Source organism: Perca fluviatilis, chromosome 8 (assembly GCF_010015445.1).
Source record: "Perca fluviatilis chromosome 8, GENO_Pfluv_1.0, whole genome shotgun sequence".
In the NCBI taxonomy this organism is placed as follows: Eukaryota; Metazoa; Chordata; class Actinopteri; order Perciformes; family Percidae; genus Perca; species Perca fluviatilis.
In genome coordinates this window covers 20,173,840-20,197,108 of record NC_053119.1, presented here as the reverse complement: position 1 = coordinate 20,197,108, position 23,269 = coordinate 20,173,840, and the positions used below count along the sequence as shown (strand labels likewise).

Here is a 23,269-nt window from a genome sequence, read left to right as displayed (position 1 = left end):
GTGTGTGTGTGTGTGTGTGTGTGTGTGTGTGTGTGTGTGTGTGTGTGTGTGTGTGTGTGTGTGTGTGTGTGTGTGTGTGTGTGTGTGTGTGTGTGTGTGTGTGTGTATTTAAGAAGCTGTCTCTCCAGCCAGCTGGAGTGTGACTGGCTGACTTTGATAAGGTCAGCCGCAGGGGCCCCTATTGTCATACAGTCGTGGCCACCTGCCAGCCCCACTGTCATCAGCACTGGCACACTGCTGCTCCATAGTTTACACTCACACGCAAACACACAGCACATGCATGGGCAATACACAAATACTGAGGAAACACACAATCCTCGTAAGCTGACACACGCTCAACAGTAAATGTGTTTGCTGGCAGACAAAAAAGCCAGTAAATCTGTTTGGCTCGATGGATATTGTCTAAATGGCAGTTCCACTTGAGCAAATTCCCCAGCTGAAGCCTTTTCTGTCTGTCTTGTCTGTCCGTAAAAGTATCAGTCTGATAGTCTATCATGTCCCTCCAGTAATTCATTGAGGGATTTTTGTGAGTACTGCCAAAATGTTTAATTTAGTCGTGTTTCTATAAGACATAATATACATAATGTGCAATTTGCAACGTCTTTTAAGTTTTGAAAGTCGATGACTGGTAATAAGAAAAGGAACAAAAAGAAGGGCTTGCATTAGGTTGTAGTTTGATTTGACTATCCAAGCATTCAAATTTCTGTATATGGTGATATCATTTTTAGATTTCATATTTAAAACACACTTGGCTGCTCTTGATGTAAAAGTGTGAGAATTGCCCTTGTCATATGTATAAATATTACAATATATGTGGGTGAATTTCTCAAAGATCTTTGTAATGTGGTGCTGTCACTGTTGTGACTTTGCATTGGGCAGAGTTACAGAGTTCTCCCTTTTCCTCTACGCTTCTGCGGCAACAGCTGCTAATTGCATTTTGACTGATTATCAGCATGAGGCTGTAACTCACCAGCCAAGAGAACTAGTTTCCAACAGATAGAGATGGAGAAAATGATTAAGAGCACGACAAAACAGAAGAAGGGGGAAGGAAAATGAAAAAAGGGGAAAGATCAAGGCTGTTCTCAAGCGTATAAAGCTAGATCTTTTTCTACTTGGGCCAATCAAACAACAACTAAGCTTCAGGGCAACACAGTGAGTAACGTGTACACAAACAGGCAGACAGATAGAAAGCACCTGTACAGTGTTACTGAGCAACTGGTTACTTCCCTAGCGGCAGTGGGCTAAAAACCCAATTAAGACCCTTATATAAGCCATTCCTACTTACTAATTCTTATGTGTGAATCATGTGAACCAGAGTTTTTCTAAGTGTGTCTGTACTACACCCATCCTTGGGGAATGGGTGGATCTATTCAACCACTCACACATTTTCCAATGAGAAAAGGGACCGAGCCCATTGAATAAGAGGATGGGGGTATTTCCATTAATTCTCAGCAGGCTAAACACACACACACACACACACACACACACACACACACACACACACACACACACACACACACACACACACACACACACACACACACACACAGGTAATTTCACTACACAAACACACACTCACACGCTATCTCTGTCCCAAGTTTATCCTTTTTCCAGTCACTCAGGCTTACTGGGTCAATATGCAGCCACACAACATGACACGGCTGTAAAGGTTCTAATCTGCATCCCAACTACTCATGTGTCTTTTTCTCTCTTAGCCGTTCTCTTTTAAACACATACACTCACGCATGACTTACAGGAAGTTGACACAGCCGGTGCCGGGCGGTGGGGCGATCCAGACAAAGCTGAAGCTGGTGGATGGCTGGTGGCTGACATGTGAAGCGACCACGCTGCAAACAAACTGGGTTCCACCAAACTGCCGCTCTGGCATCACACCTGGTGGAGGGAGGAGAAAAGAATGAGACCGAAAAGATAAATTGAGAGAGACAGAGAAAGTCACCTGGCTGGCGTAGCCTCGATTTGAAATGTTTTGTGCCATCCAATAATTGAATTAGTACCAAAAATTTTCTAAAGCCTACCTTAGTCTTTTAAAAAAAAAAAGTTTTCCATGACTTTAAGTAGCAGCTGGTTTCCATGTATTTTACTACAGTATTAAAATCAACTTGTGAAGACATAAGGGGCCCTATCTTGCACCCGTGCAGCGTGCCGCAAAGCCTGACGCAAGTGTCTTTGCTATTTTAAGACCGTCCAGTTCCCACGTCGTTTAAATAGCAAACTCAGGGGTGGCCTCTAGCTCACCCAGTAAGAGCATTCGCCCCATGTGGGCTGAGTCCTGCAGCGGCGTGGGTTCAAATCCAACCTGCTGCCCTTTGCTGCGTGTCATCCCTCATCTCTTTCTCCCCCTTTCAAGTCTATCCAGTGTCACTATATAATAAAGGGAAAAGCCCCCAAAAAATAATCTTTAAATAGCAAATGCACCTGTGCCCATCTTTGTGCCCATGGGTGTGCTTGCCTTACAGGGAGGTGCGTTCAGGTGAATTCTTGGCATATTGCTATCTTGAGGCAGTGGGAAGTGATCGTGCAATTGACCAACAAAAACCTGGTCTAAAGTCAATAGCGCAGTATTTCATTGTTATTTTAGCAGCACCTAGGCTTATGCACAGCACGCACACTATGCTTGTTACACACACACACACACACACACACACACACACACACACACACACACACACACACACACACACACAGGGAAGCGCAGCAGCAGACAAACATGCAAAAGATTACAAATAAAAATATTATGGAGCAAATCCGCCATCCTTATAGCAAGGTACAAACGCGGCTGGCTTTTAAATGGAATGGGAGATGACACTCTGATTGGTTTATTGCATGTTACGCCCAAAACACACCTATGAATTAATGAAGACACTAAGTACAACCTTTTTGAACCATGCGCCCGGCGCACAGACCCTTTTTTCCACCGTCAAACTAGCAAAAGTGGATTTGGACACGCCCTAAACGCACCTGCGCCATGCGCTTCACGCCGTGTGCTTAGAACGTTAAAATAGGGCCAGAGTCATTTATCACAGTATATGTCATGTCTGCTTTTATCTTTGTAAAAGTTACATTATCATTGTGGGATAAGCCCATTTATAAGAAACTGTATGGCTTGTATAGCCAGTGGTGTGTGTTCATGTGGCTTCCTTAACAGCATTGCCTTTGGAAAACCACACCAAAAACAGAGACAAACAACTGATAAAACGTGGATGTGGTGTAAATGATTATATTGAAATTATGGTCTCTTGAATTACAAACACTGCATTTTGGTTTTCCAACTCTCACCAGTTTCCAAACTGCAGACTTTAAAGGTCCCATGACATGGTGCTCTTTGGATGCTTTTATATAGACCTTAGTGGTCCCCTAATACTGTATCTGAAGTCTCTTTCCCGAAATTCAGCTTTGGTGCAGAACTACAGCCACTAGAGCCAGTCCTACAATGAGCTTTCCTTAGGATGTGCCATTTCTGTGTCTGAAGGTATTGAGGAGGAGAGAGGGGGCAAGGTGGAGGGTGGGGGTGTGGCCTTGACCAACTGCCACTTTTCTCGTTTGAAAGCCATGATGTCTCTCTCTCATGGGTTGGCCAAATTCTCTGGGTGGGCAAAGCAGAGAAAGGGGAGGTAACCTTGCTTGTTATGACCTCATAACAAGCAGATTCCAAAACGGCTCATCTGAGTTTTCATTTTCTCAAAGGCAGAGCAGGACACCCAGGGCTCGATTTACACCTATCGCCATTTCTAGCCACTGGGGGACCATAGACATGCTGGGGGAACTCATATTAATGTTAAAAAACCTCATAAAGTGAAATTTTCATGCCATGGGACCTTTAATAAAAAGTATTCACACTCCACAACATTGCTGCACACTCATAGTTACTTTCACAAAAATAAAACACACAAGAATATTGATGTTCACTGTCACGGATTACCAACAGTATCTCAAGTAAGTGTCAGGTTGGTTTTATACAGCAATAAAATGAAAGTAACATTAAAATAAAAAATGGTATCTTGTGCAAGATGATTTGCAGCAAAGTCAAATCTACCAGCTTGCATGCAATTAAAATACTGCAATAATGTTTGGTAAGAGAGAGTGCACAAATGGGCAATACATTATAAAGTAACACTTCTTACAGACAAATCAGCATTAGTCTGAAACTAATTCATAAGGTGACTGGCCATTGAATTTACCTAGATACACTAAGAAAGAGCCACAAGGACCTGCGTGATATAAGAGTATAGACATCTACCCAATGTCTCAAGTTTTGCACATACTGTACATATCCACCTTATCCCATTCTCCCTTCTTTCCGTCTGCTTTTCATTTTTTCCCTGACTCTTTTGATCTCTTGCCATTCTACTGATATTTTTCCATCCACTGGCATCCTACAGTACAGTTTTCTTTTTCTTCTTCATTGCTTCCTGCGTCACACTCACTTCTAATCCACCGTCTCTTCTTTGCTCTTTTTCCCCCTCTACTTCTCTTCTTTCATCATTTATTTTTTTCTCAACCCTCTCCTTCTTTTCTCCCTCCCTGTGAGCTGACACTGACATAACACTGCTTTTATTAATGAGGGTCTGTGTCCGGCTATGATTGCATCGATGGAATGACATCATGTCACACAATCTTTCCTTCATATCACGGGGGCAAGGGCAGGACGCCGCCGCACTCATCAATCACTACGCAGACATACAGAACAGTTTAATAATTTACTGATACTAAACGGCTTTGTAGTGTCTGCGAATAGGCGTCCAAACTGTACGGTAACTATCACGAATGCAAACACAACTCGGGTATGTGTGCATCTCCCAGACAGATAATTTGGGCATTTGTCATAATTTTACAAAACAAAGTCAACATAGTGTGGTCCGATGCTCACGTTGCAAACACATTCAGCCAGTTTTAAAACGTATGTGATGTACCATCTGTGTATTAGGGCTGTTATCGAAATCGCAGGGGGGTGCAATATTTGTTAACGGCAAAATATGTGTCAAACCATTCTGAATTAAGTATTGTGGTGCTGCAGAGACGTCCTGGGCCACAAATCCTATCCTACAGACTAAAGAAAAAAGTCTTTGTTTGGTACAGATCCTCGCAAAAATCAAACTGTAATCCTTTTAATTTTTTTTATTTCAATTTTTTTTAATGAAAATGAGAATAATGATACAAAAATTATAATTTCCTCCAATATCGTTAATCATATTGCAATTGCAATATAAGTCAAAATAATCGCAATTAGATATTTTCCTCATATTGCACAGCCCTACTGTGTATGAAGATGTGCTCTGAGCTGCAGTGCTCTGGTGGCTAGCCTAACACAATCCTCTCCTCTCCTTTCCTCAATCATAACTCAGCTCACTGAAAACATAATCAGCGATGATTAATAACATCGGAGCTTTAATATCCCCTGAATCAACGTGCACATCAATATGCAAAGATTGTATGTGTTTGCGCGTGTGTGTGTGTGGTTTAAAACTAATTATTTAAAGAGACATAATTTCGCCCATTTCTGACAGTAATAAATGTGACCTCACAGATTGCATCCATAAATACACACAATGTCGACAGCACCATAAATGTTTCTGTTTAACCCAGCCAGCTGTTTGTGTGTATTTTTGTGTGTGCTCGTTTGTATCGTTTTTTCAGATTGTTGATGCGTATGTGTGTGTGCCACGCTACAAACAAACCTAGTTATTATTGCTGTCGGTTGAAAAACTAAGAAAAACAAGCCTGTTTTTAAATTGAGCACCATGCATTTTTGTTTACCCTGTGGGGTCTGCACAGATTTTCTTGTAAAAGTTCTCATGCAGAGAAACATCAAACTCTTTAACTAGAGTTCAAACTGAATAATCAGCAAAGCTACATGATTTGAAAGGTTTCACATGACGATAACATATTGTGTCATTATGTGTGAGTTCATGCACCGTGTGGGCCTAGTGTGTCAGATTTACGAGGCGTCGAGCAAAGCAGCCTTTTACATTGCTAAGGAGCTGCTGGTGTGTAATAACAGACTGAGATGTAATCACCCACTAATAGTAGTGCTATTCTCCAATCACCTCTTGGCTACAACCTCTCTGTGTAATGACTACACACATAACTGTCTTGGGTTATTGCAATGTTGTTTGCCTGGGCAAGATCTCCCAGCACCCTATCTTTACCGCCGACATACAGAAAAGCAGAAATTGCTTTTGTCCAGTTCTTACTTAGCACTCAGGCAAGCATGCATTGACATACCCATACATCTTTCTCTCTTTTTAACCCCGTTCTGACACAAAAGACACATTTCCAGAACAATTTCCTTGCTGTTATGTGCCATACATTTACTGCCGCAACCAAGGCCGTCAAGACAACAGTTTCGGCACTAAATGTCCAATTTTGTGGCAGAAGAAGAGAAGGAGAAGTGCTGTGAATCTTTCTCACCACATCGCCATGGTGCAATTTGAGAATCCCTGCAGATGTGCATAATACAAGCTTAGCTCTCATGGCAATGGAAACACTATCTGGAAAGCTCCAAAGACAAACGGAAAGAGAGTGTGGTGATGAGTTGAGCAGCAGACTCAGCCGGGGAGATAGCAGTAGTAGGGGAGAAAGCAGCAGAAGGAGACAGTAAACGGGCTGTGGCCGGTGTGGACAGAAGGACAGAAACAGTGACAGCACCAGTGCACCAGTCACTCATCAAATGAATGTAATAAAACCCTAATTAATTTACCAAAAGCTTCTGTAACTTGAATAGGAAAACGAACTAATACTGGATGAAGTAAAAACAAACAAAATCCAATGTTTGAAACAAAAAAACAGCGTATCATTGTGAGAAAATTAGGAAAACAAAGAAAATAGCAGCAGACAGAGAGAGGTAGAGAGAGGGAGGGACTGAGGATATGGCTAAAGAGAAGCAGAGAGCAGTTAGGCTAGGGTGAAGATGAAAAGGCAGACTGATGCACTCCAGGACACAGCAGCGCTGGGACTCGACACTGCTCACAGAATTTCTAATCCCACTTGAAAAATACACTCAGGCATAAAAATGCAAATAACGAAACTAGTCCCTTTTATGTCCGGGTGTGGAGAGAGAGAGAGACAGAGAGAGAGAGAGAGAGAGAGAGAGAGAGAGAGAGAGAGAGAGAGAGAGAGAGAGAGAGAGAAAATCACTATTATTCACTGAGATCCAAATGTTCCAACAAGCAACAAGCTGTAGTGAACCTGGGCAGAAAAAACATAAAGCTCTAACATTCCTGGTTCTGTCCAGGGAGATGAGCAGAGAAATAAAAAGACAGGCTCTTTCGTCATTGTGAAATGAAAACATATAACAAAGCCCTTCCTGTGTCCTTATACACTGGGTCACACCAACTTTAAAAACTGTTATTTTATTACTGTTAATAATTTATTCTTCATCATTTAAGTTCTTTTTTTTTTACAGCATCTCTGGTACCTGATCTCTGGTAACATATGTTGACTGATCTTATCTTTGCTTCATGTGCTTGTTTTCTTTTCTTTTTTTCTTTCTTTTTTTAAAGATAATTTTTTTGGGGAGAGAGGGGGGGAGGGGGAGACATGCAGGAAATCGTCACAGGTCAGATTCTCACCCTGGACCTCTGCGTCGAGGCATAAATCTCTCAGTACATGTGAGCCTGTTCTACCCACTGAGCCAACCCAGCCACTGCTTGTTTTCTTTTCTGTCAATATTTTGTGCTTTGTTCATCTCCTCTTTTCTCACTCTTGATCCCCCCCAAATTCTCTTACTTTACAGTAATTACAGTACTTGATGCAGTTGTATCAAAACCCAAAGTAATCGGGTGAATGAAAGGAACAATTTGCTACTTTTTTGTCTTTTAACCTCTTTCCACAAAATGAAAAAAACAAACATTTAAAAACGTTTAGTTTTTAGTGGCCACCATTTATGCTTCATCAACTATGATTGTTTGTTCTCCACATTTGGACTCGTTAGCAAACAATCAGCCGCATGCAGAACACCTAATGAGCTGACGATGACAGAAGTTGTAGCTGCAGCACAAATGCCATGGGTGATGCATTCATACTGCATGTTAGATACTTATCAGCAGAGGCCACTTCTAATTCAATAAGCAGCCACAGGGGGGATCTTGAAGGACTGTTGCAACCACACATCCTCAGTCAAATGCGCATATGCAAATACATGCATGCACGATCACGCTCTTATACGCAAACACATGCAGTTCTTTCTCATGCAGATTGGGCATTTATGAGCTGTCGGCAGTGATTAATCTCAAGGGAAGATGACCTGCTAACTCCCACGGGGTGACTGGGCATGTTTCATAAATATAAACACACACACACACACACACACACACACACACACACACACACACACACACACACACACACACACACACACACACACACACACACACACACACACACACACACACACCTATATATGCATCATTGGGCATGCCCACACACAAACTTATTCAAAAACACACAGGAAATGGGTGTGTCAGAATTGGAAGGGTCATAGTATGTTGGTTGTAGGGCTGTCACCTCGACATCAATCTGTGCTGGTAATTATGTATTCATATTCAGCCCGCCCATGTCTCCAGTAAAGACTTGTTCTTCACAAGTTGTTCCCCCTCTATCTAGATTTACTTCTTTAAATTATGTAAACACTTCAAATCACATCTGTGTTTGGACCCATCATTTTTTATCTGTCTTTATATCTCACTTTGCAAAGCTAATGAGCTTTTCCACAGCCAAGCTCAAAACAAGTCAAATAGATGGAGTGAGAATTCTCTCTGATGGAGCAGATGGGCAATCGGTGGCTCAGCCTGGCAGCGACTTCACACTGTAGGACCAGCAGGAGCCGGTCTAACTGGCATTAGAACCGACTGATAGTTAGGTTTTGTGGCAGAGTTGCGAGGATTCGAGAGGCAACATTCAAATTGATATGCACATTTACGAGAATCACTCAGAGTTTATACACACCATTTGACATCTGGTCAGTACATAGCTACTGGATTTTGCACTCATTTCACAATTGTCCTTCAGCAATGTCTGGCTTGGGGAGCAACACAAAACTATTAGTTTGACTGATCTGTCTGTAATTTGACTCCATCCATTCCTGATAGATGTTTTCTAAAAACCATTTAAACATGTTTTTCTTGCTAGTTTTCCAACCGACACGAAGGCAGTGGGAAAATACACTTTAGTCCTAAAGGTAAAATGAATCTGGGTGCTTGTTGGTTCCTTTCTATCAACAGTTGATATAATAAACTGGTGCAACTTCACTGGAGCAATTGTTAGTAATGAATTCATGTTTAGTGAATTCATGTTCAATGCTAAAGCACATACTGCACAACCATAAGCACACATGCATTTTTATGACCCTGTACGCCTGCACACACAGATACATAATCAACCACAAACAGAATATTAAAATGCATGTATGCATAGCAGTTTGCTTGGAGCGTTAATGAAATGAAATGAATTCCTATGAAGTAACGTAATGTGCTGTAAGAAGATTAGGTTATTTGATTTTTGTCTTAAGAATTTATATTTGTTACCACTCACTATATACTTTTTTGATTAAACACAGAAAAATGGGTCTCATTTAAAAAGCACAGATTAATGTTTACGCTGCACATCTTTTGTCTTCCAGGCATCTTGTGTGCGTGTGTGTCTATGTGCACGCTCAGACAGAGAGATAATAGCCATATAAGCAGTGATCATTCTCCCACTTAGACTCAGATTTAGAAATTCAATGTATACCACCCCAGATAATTTGGAGAGCAGGCCAATTAAAGGCTCATATTTCATGCGGTAATTCTTAAAACCTGTCATAAACCTATTGGAGCATTAACATGTGTTATTAAAAGCCTGTGAATGTATGGGAATCTGTCAAAAGCCAGAATAATGCCTCTGTCAACATGTTTCAAGAGAAGGCCACACAATGGCAACATAAATGATACATCACAACAGTACTGACAGCCTGAGTAGGGACCCCATACGCTTTGTGCTGCTGAATGATCCCATGCTATGTGTGTGTGCGTTTGTGTGCGCCTGTTGTGTTGCATTCACCGACGCTTCTCAACACCATCCTCAGCTGGTCAGTCGGGCCACTGTAGGGTCTCACGGCGCATGACAACCTAACTCTGATCTGCTATTGGCTGAAACGAGCATCCATCTCAGCATCTGCCAATCACTACCATGGAGACAGGTTGGCAGCGTTGTGGTGATGGCAGGGGTCTGGCACAGCTTTGCCAGGAGGAAGCTGTGTGTTAATATGGGTGGTGAAAGATGCCAGTGGCCAGGGGGAAATGGGGTATGAGACTCTGTGGGAAAATGTGAGGGGGATAGGTTTTCCTTATGAATGAAAGACAGTTTAACTAGCAGTAAAGGACACCTGGAGGTCTGCTGAGCTGTATATGCGTGTAGGTGAGCATGCACGAGAGTGTATATGAGAGACTTAGTGTGAATATGTATATGTTTACATTAATATATTTTTCCATGTGTGCACAGGACGTTCAATTGAATGTTCTGTGAAAGAAGCCGTTTGTGTATAGATAAAAACGTACGTATTCATGCCCTGGCCGTAAGCACCAGACCAATTTTTGCCCATATGCATACATTCACAGAACAATTGCTCTTTCATTTAGGCTTCCATTGTATCTCATAGCATCCATCATCCATCATCCATAAACTCCTAAGGCAAGGACACACACACACAAACATAAAAAGCTAGGGCTTATTGTAGGAGCTGCCAGTATGGCTCTAACCAGCTGAATGAGAAAAAGTACTGTACACAACATATGGTCATACATGAACAATTATTTAATATAAATACATTTTATAATTGCTTCTTCTTGTGTAATATGCCCTTTACATCTATCAAAACCAATGACTGAATAATAACTAAAAGTATGAAGAAAATAAACATTTAGTTCATTGTTAGAGGCTGCATACTGCTTCCTTTCATTGATCAAGAGCTACAAGTCATACAAGCGTGAATGATAAATGGAATACAGGAACACTACTGGAGCACAATATACCCCCCTGAACTAATGTGTCATAATTGAAATGAATGTTGTTCTGAATCAAACAAGTGTTGTGTGTTTTGGAGCCCCACCCTGTATAATAGATGAGACTTCTACGTCTCTGCACAGCCCTGCAATCCATCTCAAAGTTAAACTCACATACTCTCAAACACACATATAGTATAGCCAAATGCATGTATACATGCAGATGCATGCAAATAATACACTGTAACAGTACCATGAAAATTCCAATTTTGTTACAAATTGGGTCTTATTTTTTAGCCTGGTCCTACCAGACTCTCGTACATTTCATTTGTACCAACCTACCAACGTTTGGTCGTGACGTATGCCATGCGCATGTACAACAAGAGGGGAGACTGTCAATGCTTATATTTAGCATTAGCATCGCTAGCGTTAGCCTTCACTTCAACTCCTTCACCACTAACAGAGCGAGCTGGAAAATCAAACTTTTCCTGAACCCCGTGGGGAGGAGGGCCACAACATCATGGCCACCAACACAACTCCGCAAAGATTGTTCTTGCTCGGGCTTTAACTTCTGGATATTCGGCGGCGTTGCCACAACGGACCAAATGGCTTCGCTCGCATCTTTCTCCGCCGTAACTAGTGATGTGCGGATCGATACTAAAGTATCGATATTTACGATCCCAACGTCTCCTGCTCTAGTATAAGTAACTTGTTGTCACCAGAAAAGTCTAATTATATCCGGTTAGGGGAAGGAACTATTTCTCCTTCCGCCAGTCAATTGTGTGTGCAATGCGGCTCTGTGACTGTACAAGAGTTCCCCGGAATCCCAGCATTCTTACAACAAGCTAACAGAAAGCAGTTTGTTCAAATAGAAAATACTAGTGAAACATGAAGTAAGCTATCCTAATGAAATAAATGCAACAATGAGTAGCTTTCCCGAGATCAGTGCTAAGAGTGTATTGAGAGAGGCTGCATATAGCCCATAGTTAAAACTAATAGAATTTAGAGGGATCTTTTTCGTCCGCCTGGACATCATACTGTACAACAACTCCTAGTCATGGCAGAGCGGACAATAGACAAAAGAACAATTTCTACCTCCATCTGTACTCTTTACTTCCATCTACACTCCATTTGCACTGCTTACTGTGACTACTGTGTTATAAGTTAATTTGATTTTTAATATAGGTTTAATCTATGAATGTTTCATATCATCACCTTCCTAACATAATTGCCTATGTCATTTTTTCAGGATTTTCAGAAAACACAAAAAATAAAAACGGCCTAAGTCACATGCTTGACATAGGCAATTTTACTAAAGGTGTAGAATCACATGACCTGTTCAACTGAGGATTTAGGCAATTTTACCAGAGGTGGCCTGCACCATGAGGAGATGATTTAGGCAACAAAATCTTTTTTGTTAAAAAATGACTTAGGCAATTATTTTAGGAAGGTGACAATATGCTACTGGATACTTGAATTTCCCTCTAGATAAAAAGTATTGGTATTGGTATCGGCAATACCAGCCTGGGTATTACTTGGTATCGGATCGAATAGGAATTAAGTGGTATCGCACATCACTAGCCGTAACTCTAGCGCACGGCCTCAACGTCATCGTTCTCAGCCACTCCCTCTGTTCGCTGATTGGATTTGAAGGAGAAAACCCAAGACTATCCGTGCGTTCATGGACATCGGAAAAACGTTTTTCCGAGTGAAAACGTCACCATTCACGTAACTTCCTGTGGGAATCAGAGGTGGGAAACTCGGGCTGGATTTTGATAATCGAGTTTCCCAGTTGGTGACGTGTTGTTGACAACTCACGTTTGATGTAGGTGACTTTGGTTCACTGAACATATTTCAATGACAATAAACTGTTTATTGTGGACAAACGCCTCTGCCAAGAAACATACACAGACATAACATGTTTAAAGTTATTCATAAATAGGCCTATGTATAAAAAAACAACACATTATCCGTGTCTTTTCCCATTGGTTGTCCTGCAGATAACACAAACAAACACCTGGCGATGTGCTGTTTGGATGCTCGCATAACAAAACAGCAGAAAATATTTTGTTATTGTGGCCTCCATGTTTTCACACACCTGATGCTCTAGGCTACAGCCAACCGTTGGTGGCATTCATGCAAAAAGTTGTTATGCCAAACGCCAATATAACAGAAGAAGAAGAACACGCATCCCGACCATGTGAACGCTGCCAGTCGGAAAAACAACGTAACCAGGGGGGCGGTGCCTGTTATTCCGAGGTGGCATGAACGCAGCATAAACCACGAACCCAGAAGTAGTACTGAAGGGAAATGAAAATTGAGCATAAGTACATAGGAGGGTGGAGGCATGCTACTTATTTTCATAGTTTGGGCCTTGGGGTTTGTTTAAAACCTGTTTGATCATCAGACTTTTCAAGTTTCTTGCTGGGGTGGACTTTTTACTGATGTTGTCACATTGTTAGAACCCAACAATAAATTCAGTGAACACAATGTTATTATTACTGATAGGAACAATGGCCGGAACTACGAAAATGAGACCCAAGTTGTATAAAAACAGAATTTCCCTTTTGCTTCCTTTTATGTTTTTGATAGAGTCAGGTTGAGAAACAGGCTTGATTAAAACTGGGTTCAGTCCCAGGCTCAAGATGTGTGTGTGAGTTATGTAAACCATCAGGGTGAAATGTTGCTGAAAGGCCTAACTGGAGTGACATAGCCGAGCCTGCTGATTGCTAGTGTGAGGCCTATGGAGCAGCACCCAGTGGAGGACAGCCAGCTCCGTGCCCCAGGAGAAGATTACCACACTGGGTGGCAAAGTCACCAAACTCCCCTTCCCCCACAACTCCAGTCCTTGAGCACCAATTTCTTCTTCCACCCCTCCATCCATCCATCCATCCATACGTCCATCCGTCAGTGAAGCCCATGAGCGGCAGGCTTCTGTGGGTGTGTGTCATTGTAGCTTGGCAGGCACACACCACAGCTTTAACAACAGGCGCCAGGGCTAATTTGATTTTTAATTCAACACGACTCCTCGGCTAATAGTTTGAGCTGGGGATTAATTAATCTGATTTGACTTGTGCTAATTTCTTGCAACCACGTCCCTGCTCCCCACCCGTCAATGCAGCAAATAAACAAGGCCGTGGTGTTGCAGGCTCTGTCCTGACACACATGTTGAGTATGAGAAATAGAGACCTGGGGCGACAGGTGAGGAGCCAGTGGAAAGCCTAGGGAAAGCAAGGCACGGTGCCTGTGCTGTATTTGCATGTGTGTGTATATACAGTATGTGTGTGTACCTAAATGTGTTGATGGAGGAGGCTGGAGCTGAGCCTGGACTGACAGAGGAATGCTGGGAGGCAGTTAACTAATCACGGCAGCAACAGCCTGGCTCTCGTAAGGAGGGCGAAACACAGAGAAGGTCATCAACTATTTTCACTGCCAAAATATGGGTCAGGTTGGATCTGAGTCAGTTGTTCACAGATAACTTGTATCTAATATAATATAATAATAATTAAAAAATGGGCCAGTCAGTGGAGCATTCCTGTTCTTCTCTGAGGCTTTTAGAGGGTGTAGGGCCAGATCCAGCAGGGCCCTACAGTGATTAACCAGTAGAACCACCAAGATGCTCGTCTCACAGAGTCAGAGAGCACTTCCCCTTTTCCTAATACTCTCTGCAAGGGAACTTTAAAAATGAATAGAACGCAGAGTGCAGCCCGGATGGCATGCACTTTGTGGAGAAGGCTTTGTTAAATCACTTTCTCGCAGTTTGCACACCAAACCCACAGATGCCCACACACTTGCAAGGTGCATGTGGAGGTATAGAGTATAAGGAGTTTTATATCACAACACAACAAAGATACATTTCAAAGTCAGCTTGACTCTTTGTTGAAATGATGCAAACCCACTAGTGTTCACAGAAATGTGTCAAACTGAGCAGTCTTTGAGTCAAAGCTCTCTCTGTCTTTATTCTATCTTTATTTCTCTCTCCTCTCTCATTCTCTCTGGCTTGTAACCAACCTCTCTGCATGGCAGAAAATAACATTGCTCTGCTCAAGAGAGACCACACATGGGAGAAACAGCCTACGCCTGCTGCTCTCTCCTGCAGAACAAAAAAATAATAATAACATATAAAAAACTGGCCAACATTTCACACACCACTTTGAAATCTCTATCGCAGTCAGTGCAGCTCCTGCTTTCCCCTCTTTATGCTCTCTCGGCCACCCTGGACCTTTTTTTTTTTTTTTTTAACCATACATTTGGATGTAGAAAATACAGCAGGAAAGGAAAAGCACTCAGATGCCCAGCATGTGCATACAAGTATGTGTGCTCTCATAAAAAGCAAATATAAACACACACACACACACACACACACACACACACACACACACACACACTCACTTAGAGACACAAATAGATGCACATATACATGAGCATAGACATGCTGAATACCATATACAAATGTAAGCACACCTAGTGAAGCTGTGGGAGTTCAAAGAAGGGGCTGTGTTTTCCAAGAGAGCTAGTGTACACTGAGTGAACCAGTAAATTCCCAGCAGCACTGCTCCAGCAGGTCTACTGTACCATCACAAGACCTACGCTGTTGGGATGTATAGCCAAAACTACTGCACTTGTTCAGAGTCTGCTGTGGGTCTACCTTAAATTAATAATGAATTATGTTGTATTCTGTTTGAATCCATTGGAGGTGGTGTTGGTTTCTAAGGAGGCTTTGCACATTGAAAGAAGCTACATGACTTGTGATGTGCATAATCATCCAAGCAATACTCTGGACTGTGAGAGCACCCAAATGTTTAGCCACCTGTTAGCAGCTTCTAAGCATTGTGAGATTGGTGGGGGAGGACATGCCGGGCAACGTGAGGGACAGAACAGAGGCTCAGTCTGGGCGCAAGGGGTGGGAAAGTCCTGTGCCAGCAAAGCAGGGAGATTTACAGCAAGGCGATCTCAACACTGTGCCGCAGAGAACACAAATCACCTCCCATACATAACCCTGCCCCTGACAACTCATTTCATCTTCTGCACTAATGAATTCATCATCAGGAGGGATCTTGCCTTTGGGTGCCTCAGCCCTGAGCAGAGAAGGAGTAATGACTTAGATAAGTCATTATCATTATCAACATCATCACCAACACCACCAGCACCACCTTGCCTCTGTTCAGCCCATAGTTCAGGAGCAACAGTTTGAGACTGTCCTTCACAGAGTTGTAACAGAGGAACGTTGGCATTGTCCAAGGTTATTACAAGGTTGGATGAGAGCAAATGTGTCACAGACAAGCATCCTAAGTGTGAGAAGCAGCATGAGCATGCGTATGTCAATGGAATTTGAATGTGTTGTGGTATGAGTGGATAAATCAGTGAGTGTGGAGCTCTCATGGTAGCAAGCAAGTGTATATGTGAGTGTGTGTGTGTGTGTGTGTGTGTGTGTGTGTGTGTGGTGCGTGCGTGCGTGCATGCATGAAGGAGTCTAAGCGGCACAGTCAGGGAGCTGTCAGCTGAGAGCCAGGGAGCAGGTTGATCACAGGGCTGCAGTGTGTTTGAAGTCTCCTAGGGACTGACAGCAGCTCTCCCCATGGGAACCCCTTCCTTCGCCCCTTCTTTCCTCCCTGCACCATCCTTTCTCTATATCATTCCTCTTTATCCTCAATCTCTCCCTACACAGTAACTCCATCTCAGTTTTTCTACTCATCCCATTGATGGAAGGGGTATGCAGAAGCACACTTCTGCACTCCTGGGACTGTTAGTGCTTCCAAAACAAGGCTTTGTTCAGGAGGAATCACACCTGTGAGTGTGTCTCTGTAAATACTGACATGATGAGCTGCCATCTCTCATAGTCTGACATTCTGACTGACATTCAATCTGGCTTGGTGGCAGGAGGGCACAGACAGCCAACCTTCAGCCTTGAGATGGATGAGTGTGTGGATATCATGATTTGAATGCATAATTGTGCATAATGAGAAGGAAAGACCATTCACGATTGTGTATTTCCATATGTTTCTATTTCCGCATGGGACCTGTTAAATGTGTGTATGGTATGATTACACTTCTGGCTGCACACCCTCTCTGGCCCCGCCTCCAGAGGTCAAGGTGCAGCAGGATTTCATCTTTAATCGGGCTGTGTGATAGCATGAACCCATCCGTCATGGGGACAGTGTCGGCTGGATGTCCCTGTCACTAAGCTGTCCATTTTGTCAGACCGCCAGATCCATCATATTGAGATGGGGACAGATCCTTGCTAGCAGAAGCCAACCACCCCGCAAATACATACAAATATGCAAATTAACGACAAAACAAACATCACCCTTGCAAACGCGCCATCCATCAATGACCAGTTTCTCAGTAGCTCAGCATTGGCACGGCAACACCAATCAGCCACTCCGTCAGAGGGAGTGATGAAACGCCATCATCTCATCTTCTCCCCCTCCTTATATCATTCACATACTGTCTCCTTTTCATTGGTCCCTCTTTGCCATTTTTCATGCACACTTTCTTCAATGTTCTCCTTTCACTCTCCGCTCAAACTCATTCCCTTAATCTCAAACACTTTGTCAGCCCCATGTTGGCATTTTCGCCTATCCATTTCCCTCTTCTGTCTATTTTCAAAGCTCTCTCCTCCCTTCAAGTGCCTTTTCTTCATCATTGTAATTATGAAATATCTAGAGACATTTAGAATGAATACTTGTTTTGTCTTGTGTTTGAATGGATAATGATGTGATGGAAAACATTTTGCCATTAGGGGAGCAATACAAATCCAACCAGATGTGACATTTCTTTCCATACAGGCCCTGGTCTGTGGGGTCCAATACATCACCTCATCATTGCTGTGCGACTTACAACAGCAAACTGTTCTCATCTAAACTCCAACCAAATAAATTATTCAAATTATGACAATGTACAAAAGTCATTGTTTTCATCATAAAATCTTTGAAAACGCCAATTTGAAAGCTGTGTGAGGTTCTTTCAGAAGGCCAAGAGGCTGGAATGGAAAGAAAGTGCTCTTAATGGAATAAAAGTCAAAGGAGGGAAAAACATGAAGCAGAAGTTGGAATTCTCCAGCAGCTGAGTCAGCTCAGACTCAAGTTGCTTTTCTCCACGCACGTTACACACACACACACACACACACACACACACACACACACACACACACACACACACACACACACACACACACACACGCACACACGTGTGGAGTCTAAAAGTTTCACTGTAAAACATGTTGCAAAGGTCTCCGATGAGCAATTAGGTTGTCAAACTAGACTACAAGATATCATGAAATGAATCACTTTACACACTCTACCGTATCCATTAACTGCATGTTGTGACTGAATGAATCTCTCCCACAACGACATGTTGAGTCTTTCCTTCCAGCCCCTTGAAATAGGATAATTGTTGCGTCTGTGCCTCAGCCAGACTGGTTTATCAGGCACCTTATGGGCACATTTATAAAAACCACAGTCAATTTACACTCCTGTGTTCTCCCTCTCTCAAGCGTGCCAGGCTTCCAAACATAACATTGTTTTTAGCTTCAGTTTGTCTGATTATGCGCTAGCCATAGCAAAGCAATTACAGCATCATAAAGGTTTGTGGTTAGCCACCCAGTGGCTAGTAGGGGGATCCCATGCCTTTAGGCAGTGAAAGAATGAGCCTTGGGAAACCGGAGCCGCAGCTCAGCCCAGAAGCCGAAAATATGGCATTCCTCAGATTACCCTGATTGCCACCCCAATGGCTCTATTACACTTGAGCTAATTTGACGAGTGGGTGTTCTGACGACACAATAAAAAGTCAGTCCCTTAAAGCTTCATATTTTTATTACTAATGTATTGTGAAGTGCATTGTTGTTCAGAGGGAGGGGAAGGCAATAAAAGTCTCACTTCTCTGTCTCCATGTTGTGGTGTCTTTGTGTGTACGTGTGAAGGTCTCTACATTAGTGCATGTGACAGATCGAAAACAGAACAAACACAACACACAAAGAAAAAGTAAGACCAGTGATAGAGCATGTATATTTGCATGCAGTGTGGTCGTGCACTGGAGTTTTCCGTAAAAAGCAGTCAAGGGTGACACGGAAGGCCGAGGGGAATTCTCTCTTTGGAGGCCGACGCACAGTCGTCCTGTCTGCTCGCTGCAACAGCTCTGACCACACCAACCACGAGACATCCCCACACAGTGTACAAATACTGACCTGTCTGTCTCCACAGCTTCCTGCCTTTATCTGTTTATTCCATCTTAATTTTTCTCTGTTTCAAACCATTCATGCTCACAATACTGTATGTCTGTCTTTGTCTTTCTTTTACATATCCTCTTTCTCTCTACTGACATCGACCCAGCAGAAATAAAATATTTACTAACTTAAAAGTGTTCCCTCTCTACTTGCTTAGCATTATCTTATGATTTCAAATCTCAAAAACCACTGATCTTCTCACTGTGTGCGATCCTGCGCTGGCTGTGCAGTGAGGTTTCATTTTTCCCGTGCTGGAGTTCATGTTGTTTCCCGCACCGATACATCTGTCAACCACATGTTACCCCAGCCAGCCGCCGCTCTAGCAGCTGTACACAGCTGGAGTGTGTGTATGGGCTTTAGAGAGTGAGTGGATGAGTATTTCTTTATTGAATGTGATGTGTGTTTATGCATGTTGCTGTCCATGTGTATCCGTGTCCCCTACATGCCTCCATTGAGGGGGATTAGAGCTACACCCTATCTTGGACCCTCTACACTAAACACTGGGCTCATAAAACTCCCTCGTGACCATATTGTCCTCAAAGATCCTCAAAACAACTACGGCCACAAAGCTGTGTTTCGTTCCATAATTGTTCCACTCCATTATCTTCAAAGCATTTTCCTTAAACACTGGCTCTCTTATGAACATCAATGCCAATGGGTTTCCATGAGCTCATTGATGATGCGCTCTCTCTCTCTCTCTCTCTCTCTCTCTCTCTCTCTCTCTCTCTCTGGGAGCATCCCTCTTCAGCCCTCCCAAGGCTGAAGAACCTTCTCTCCTCAGATGTGACACACTGCCATGGACTATGCTCTGCAGACCAGCCAGGCTGTGTAGGGTATGTATGTACTAGAGGTGTGACGGTATTAAAACGTGAGTGCAGACCAGTAGCCAGCATGGCTTTGACCTCGAAATTAGCATAGGAGATCTCCCCGCCCGTTCTCTAAAGTTGACTCTGAGTTAACTTTTGCAGAGCGATAGCGGAGTTGCAATTGGAAAAAAGCTGCCTGTAAAACCCAGTGTTAGAATGTTAGAGGGTACCGCCGCTCTCTCTCTCCCTCTAGGATACCCCCAGGATTCTTCAAGTTAAATGTAAGACTTTTTAAGACCTTTTTAATACCACCTAATATGAAATGTAATGCAAACTTCAAGGCCATATAATGCAAAATCAGTGTGGATTTATTTTTCAGCTGAGTGTCTCGTCACACCCCTAGTATGTACTGTATGGAGGCTGTCTCATGAAAATCCCATCCACCTAATAATTGTGCAGACAAATAAAGTAAAGAAAAAGTAAAACCCAGAGTCCCACAATGGACACTAAGAAGAGGACTATGGTGGCAGTAATGAATCACCCCTCTGTTTCGCCTTTATGACAACATTGATTCTATGTAGCTCCATGGAGTCCTGAAGCCCACACTGGGAGGGGATGCAGGAGAATCAGAGCAGAGAGACACAGTGCAGAGAGCACTTCAGCTGGGGACAGACTGATTGACTGGTGCTGTGAAACCTGGATGGCATCGCCGCTTAGCAGATCACACATACTGTAACGGAAGGCTTTGCAGACTTTAAACACACACCATGGAGAAACTAACAGTTCCACAAGCTGCTACTTATCAGTCTGTGTAGCCTTTCTCTTAAAACTTTTCAAATGAATGAGAGTGAAGCAAAGGTGACGCAATCCTTGCTTGGATGCCTCCCCCAGTAAGCAGGGCTGCCAAGAGTGAAGAGCTGCCCTGGCTGGGGTGAAGTCAGCGTCTGAAGAACACTGGAGTTAGTCAGGATAAGTGAGCACGCTGGGCAGCAGTTCTGGGCCAGTAGCCCTGTTCTCTGAGGAGTTCTTTATGGCCGATCCATGCCCCAATGAGAGCCCCCACCCCTGCACACAGGGGCTCCATCCGCACACACTTCATTGAGTCTTAAAAATACTCATTGTACTGTCCTTTTCAAAATAATTTTAGGACTACATTTAATTTTAATTATAACACACAGCTGCACATGCAGACGGTGCAAAGAAAAAATGCTAATAATGTTAAAAATGAAAACTGTAATTTGTTAACTAGAATACAAATATATCATGAAGAGTTAACCGTTTCTATAGCAAACCAACAATAAAATTACACTAAATTGTTTTCCAAAATCATTATCCATGGATGACGTCTTACTATTGTAATCATACAGTATAAAAACAAACCCAGTGCAACGGGACCGCTGCACCTTTTTTGCAACTCAACATCTGACCAGCTGCCCTGGTGATCATTAATATTCTCTTTTTTATTATTTGAAGTCTGGTTTTGTCTCTCAGAGGCCTTGTATACTTTTTCTGCTTTGTTCGCCAATGTCCTTTCCTCATGTCATATTCAGTTTTCTGTTTTTCTTCTCTCAAGCATCAATGAAAACACATCTGGCCAAAACCATGGTCACATCATCCCCACTCCTCATCCATCACGGCCTGTCACAACAGGAGAAGGGAAGTGGTCTTATGCTTATTCTGGAAACGGATGTGGATAACTGAGCTGGGTCGTGCTCACTGTGATACTCCATAGTCCCAGCACTAAGATACTATTTAGATGATTATTTAGATGATCTAAGAGTTTGTTTGTGCTAATTGCAACTCTAAGTTGTTCATTTAATGAGGAGCTTTTATTGGCATGAAGATCATGGGTGAGGAAACTACTCTGAACAGCCTACAGTGGTATCTTATGAAGACTTACCAAAGCCAAAGGCGGCTGGAGCAGGGATGGGAGCCGACTGGACTGGTGTGGATGTGTAGAGGCCAGTTACCAGCAGACCATCAAAGGACACACTAGTAGAGATGGTTACTGCAGAGACAGAAAAAAGGAAGATGTTTAACAGTGGTGTTACTCTAAAGCTACAATGTTACTGCAATTCCACATCCAGTTGGTTATAAAGAAGCAAAGCAAAACAGAAATTGTTTCACAAATGTAAATTGTGAAATAGAATTCATTAACCTCTCATTCTTTAGTGACCCTTTATTTCAAGAGGACAGGAAGATAAACTGTAATTTACCGCTGATAAATTGTCAGAGATTGCAATGTTCACACTTTGTTTGCAAGCTACACAGATTATTAGTTGGTGTGATGAACATGCGAGTGGAAAGGAAGTCTGCAAGTGTATACACACTACAGTTCCTTAACATCCTGCTTGTAATAAGCACAGAGCTCAGGTGTTAACACATGGAAATGTAAAGTGACCAATAACAGGGAGGCCAATGAGACCAAACGCACGCATGCACGCACACACACACACACACACACACACACACACACACACACACAACACACACACACACACACACACACACACACACACACAGGAGCGGTTTGAGTCACTTTTAAAAGTAGTTGAACAAAAAACCAATATGATCCCCACACTGTTTGTCTCACGGCCAACGACTCAAGAATGTAATCTAACTCATCCTGAACAAATCACAGTGCTTTAAACAAACCCTGTCCCTATTGACAACCATATTAGAAGAGACTGATGAACTAATTGGCTGTAACCCTGATCGCTTTGCTAAACCTCTATTCATCACAGGTCACCACAAACAGCAGCAGAGCAGAAAACTGCCAGAGGTCTATTATTCAGCTTTACAGATCTACAGCTTAGTGTATCCAGCGGCAAGTTAACTATTGATCTACCCAGTAAACAAAGGCCCTGAGTGACGGGACCACAGAGCCAGCTACATCACTGGAGGAAAAGAGCTCAGCCACTGGACTGCTTCCAGCCAGACAGATCAGAGCACAAGGGAACAGTCTGTGGCTCAAAGGAGAACACAATCCCACAAAAATACACTTTTACACTTTGAGGAAAACAATCCTTTGCAGTGGGGAAAGATGAAGGCATTGTTATTTCCTCACCCTGGAATCCCCCTGCTTTTGGGGGGAAAGTGGATGGGAAAAGGAGGAGACATCAGCGGTGTTGGTGTGTTTTTCGTAAGAATAGCAACATGTCGGTTTGGTCTCAGGGCGTTCATTCTTCTGGGCTTGGTTTTCAATGTGGGAATCTGGGCAGAGCAGACTCCTGTGTGGCCCA

The 23,269-nt window shown here is 42.8% G+C and overlaps 1 protein-coding gene across 2 annotated transcripts in view; it reads right to left on the bottom strand.

Annotated features, from left to right (window-relative positions):
* The window catches only part of reln (reelin), a 98,551-nt gene that overhangs the window by 55,231 nt on the left and 20,051 nt on the right, over positions 1-23,269 (bottom strand). For both annotated transcript variants that reach the window (XM_039807716.1, XM_039807715.1), the window contains exons 2-3: positions 21,928-22,035; positions 1,755-1,893 (exon numbers count right to left, since the gene is read on the bottom strand). In XM_039807716.1, the coding sequence (XP_039663650.1) occupies positions 1,755-1,893; positions 21,928-22,035 (247 nt within the window). The remainder of the gene's footprint in view (positions 1-1,754; positions 1,894-21,927; positions 22,036-23,269) is intronic.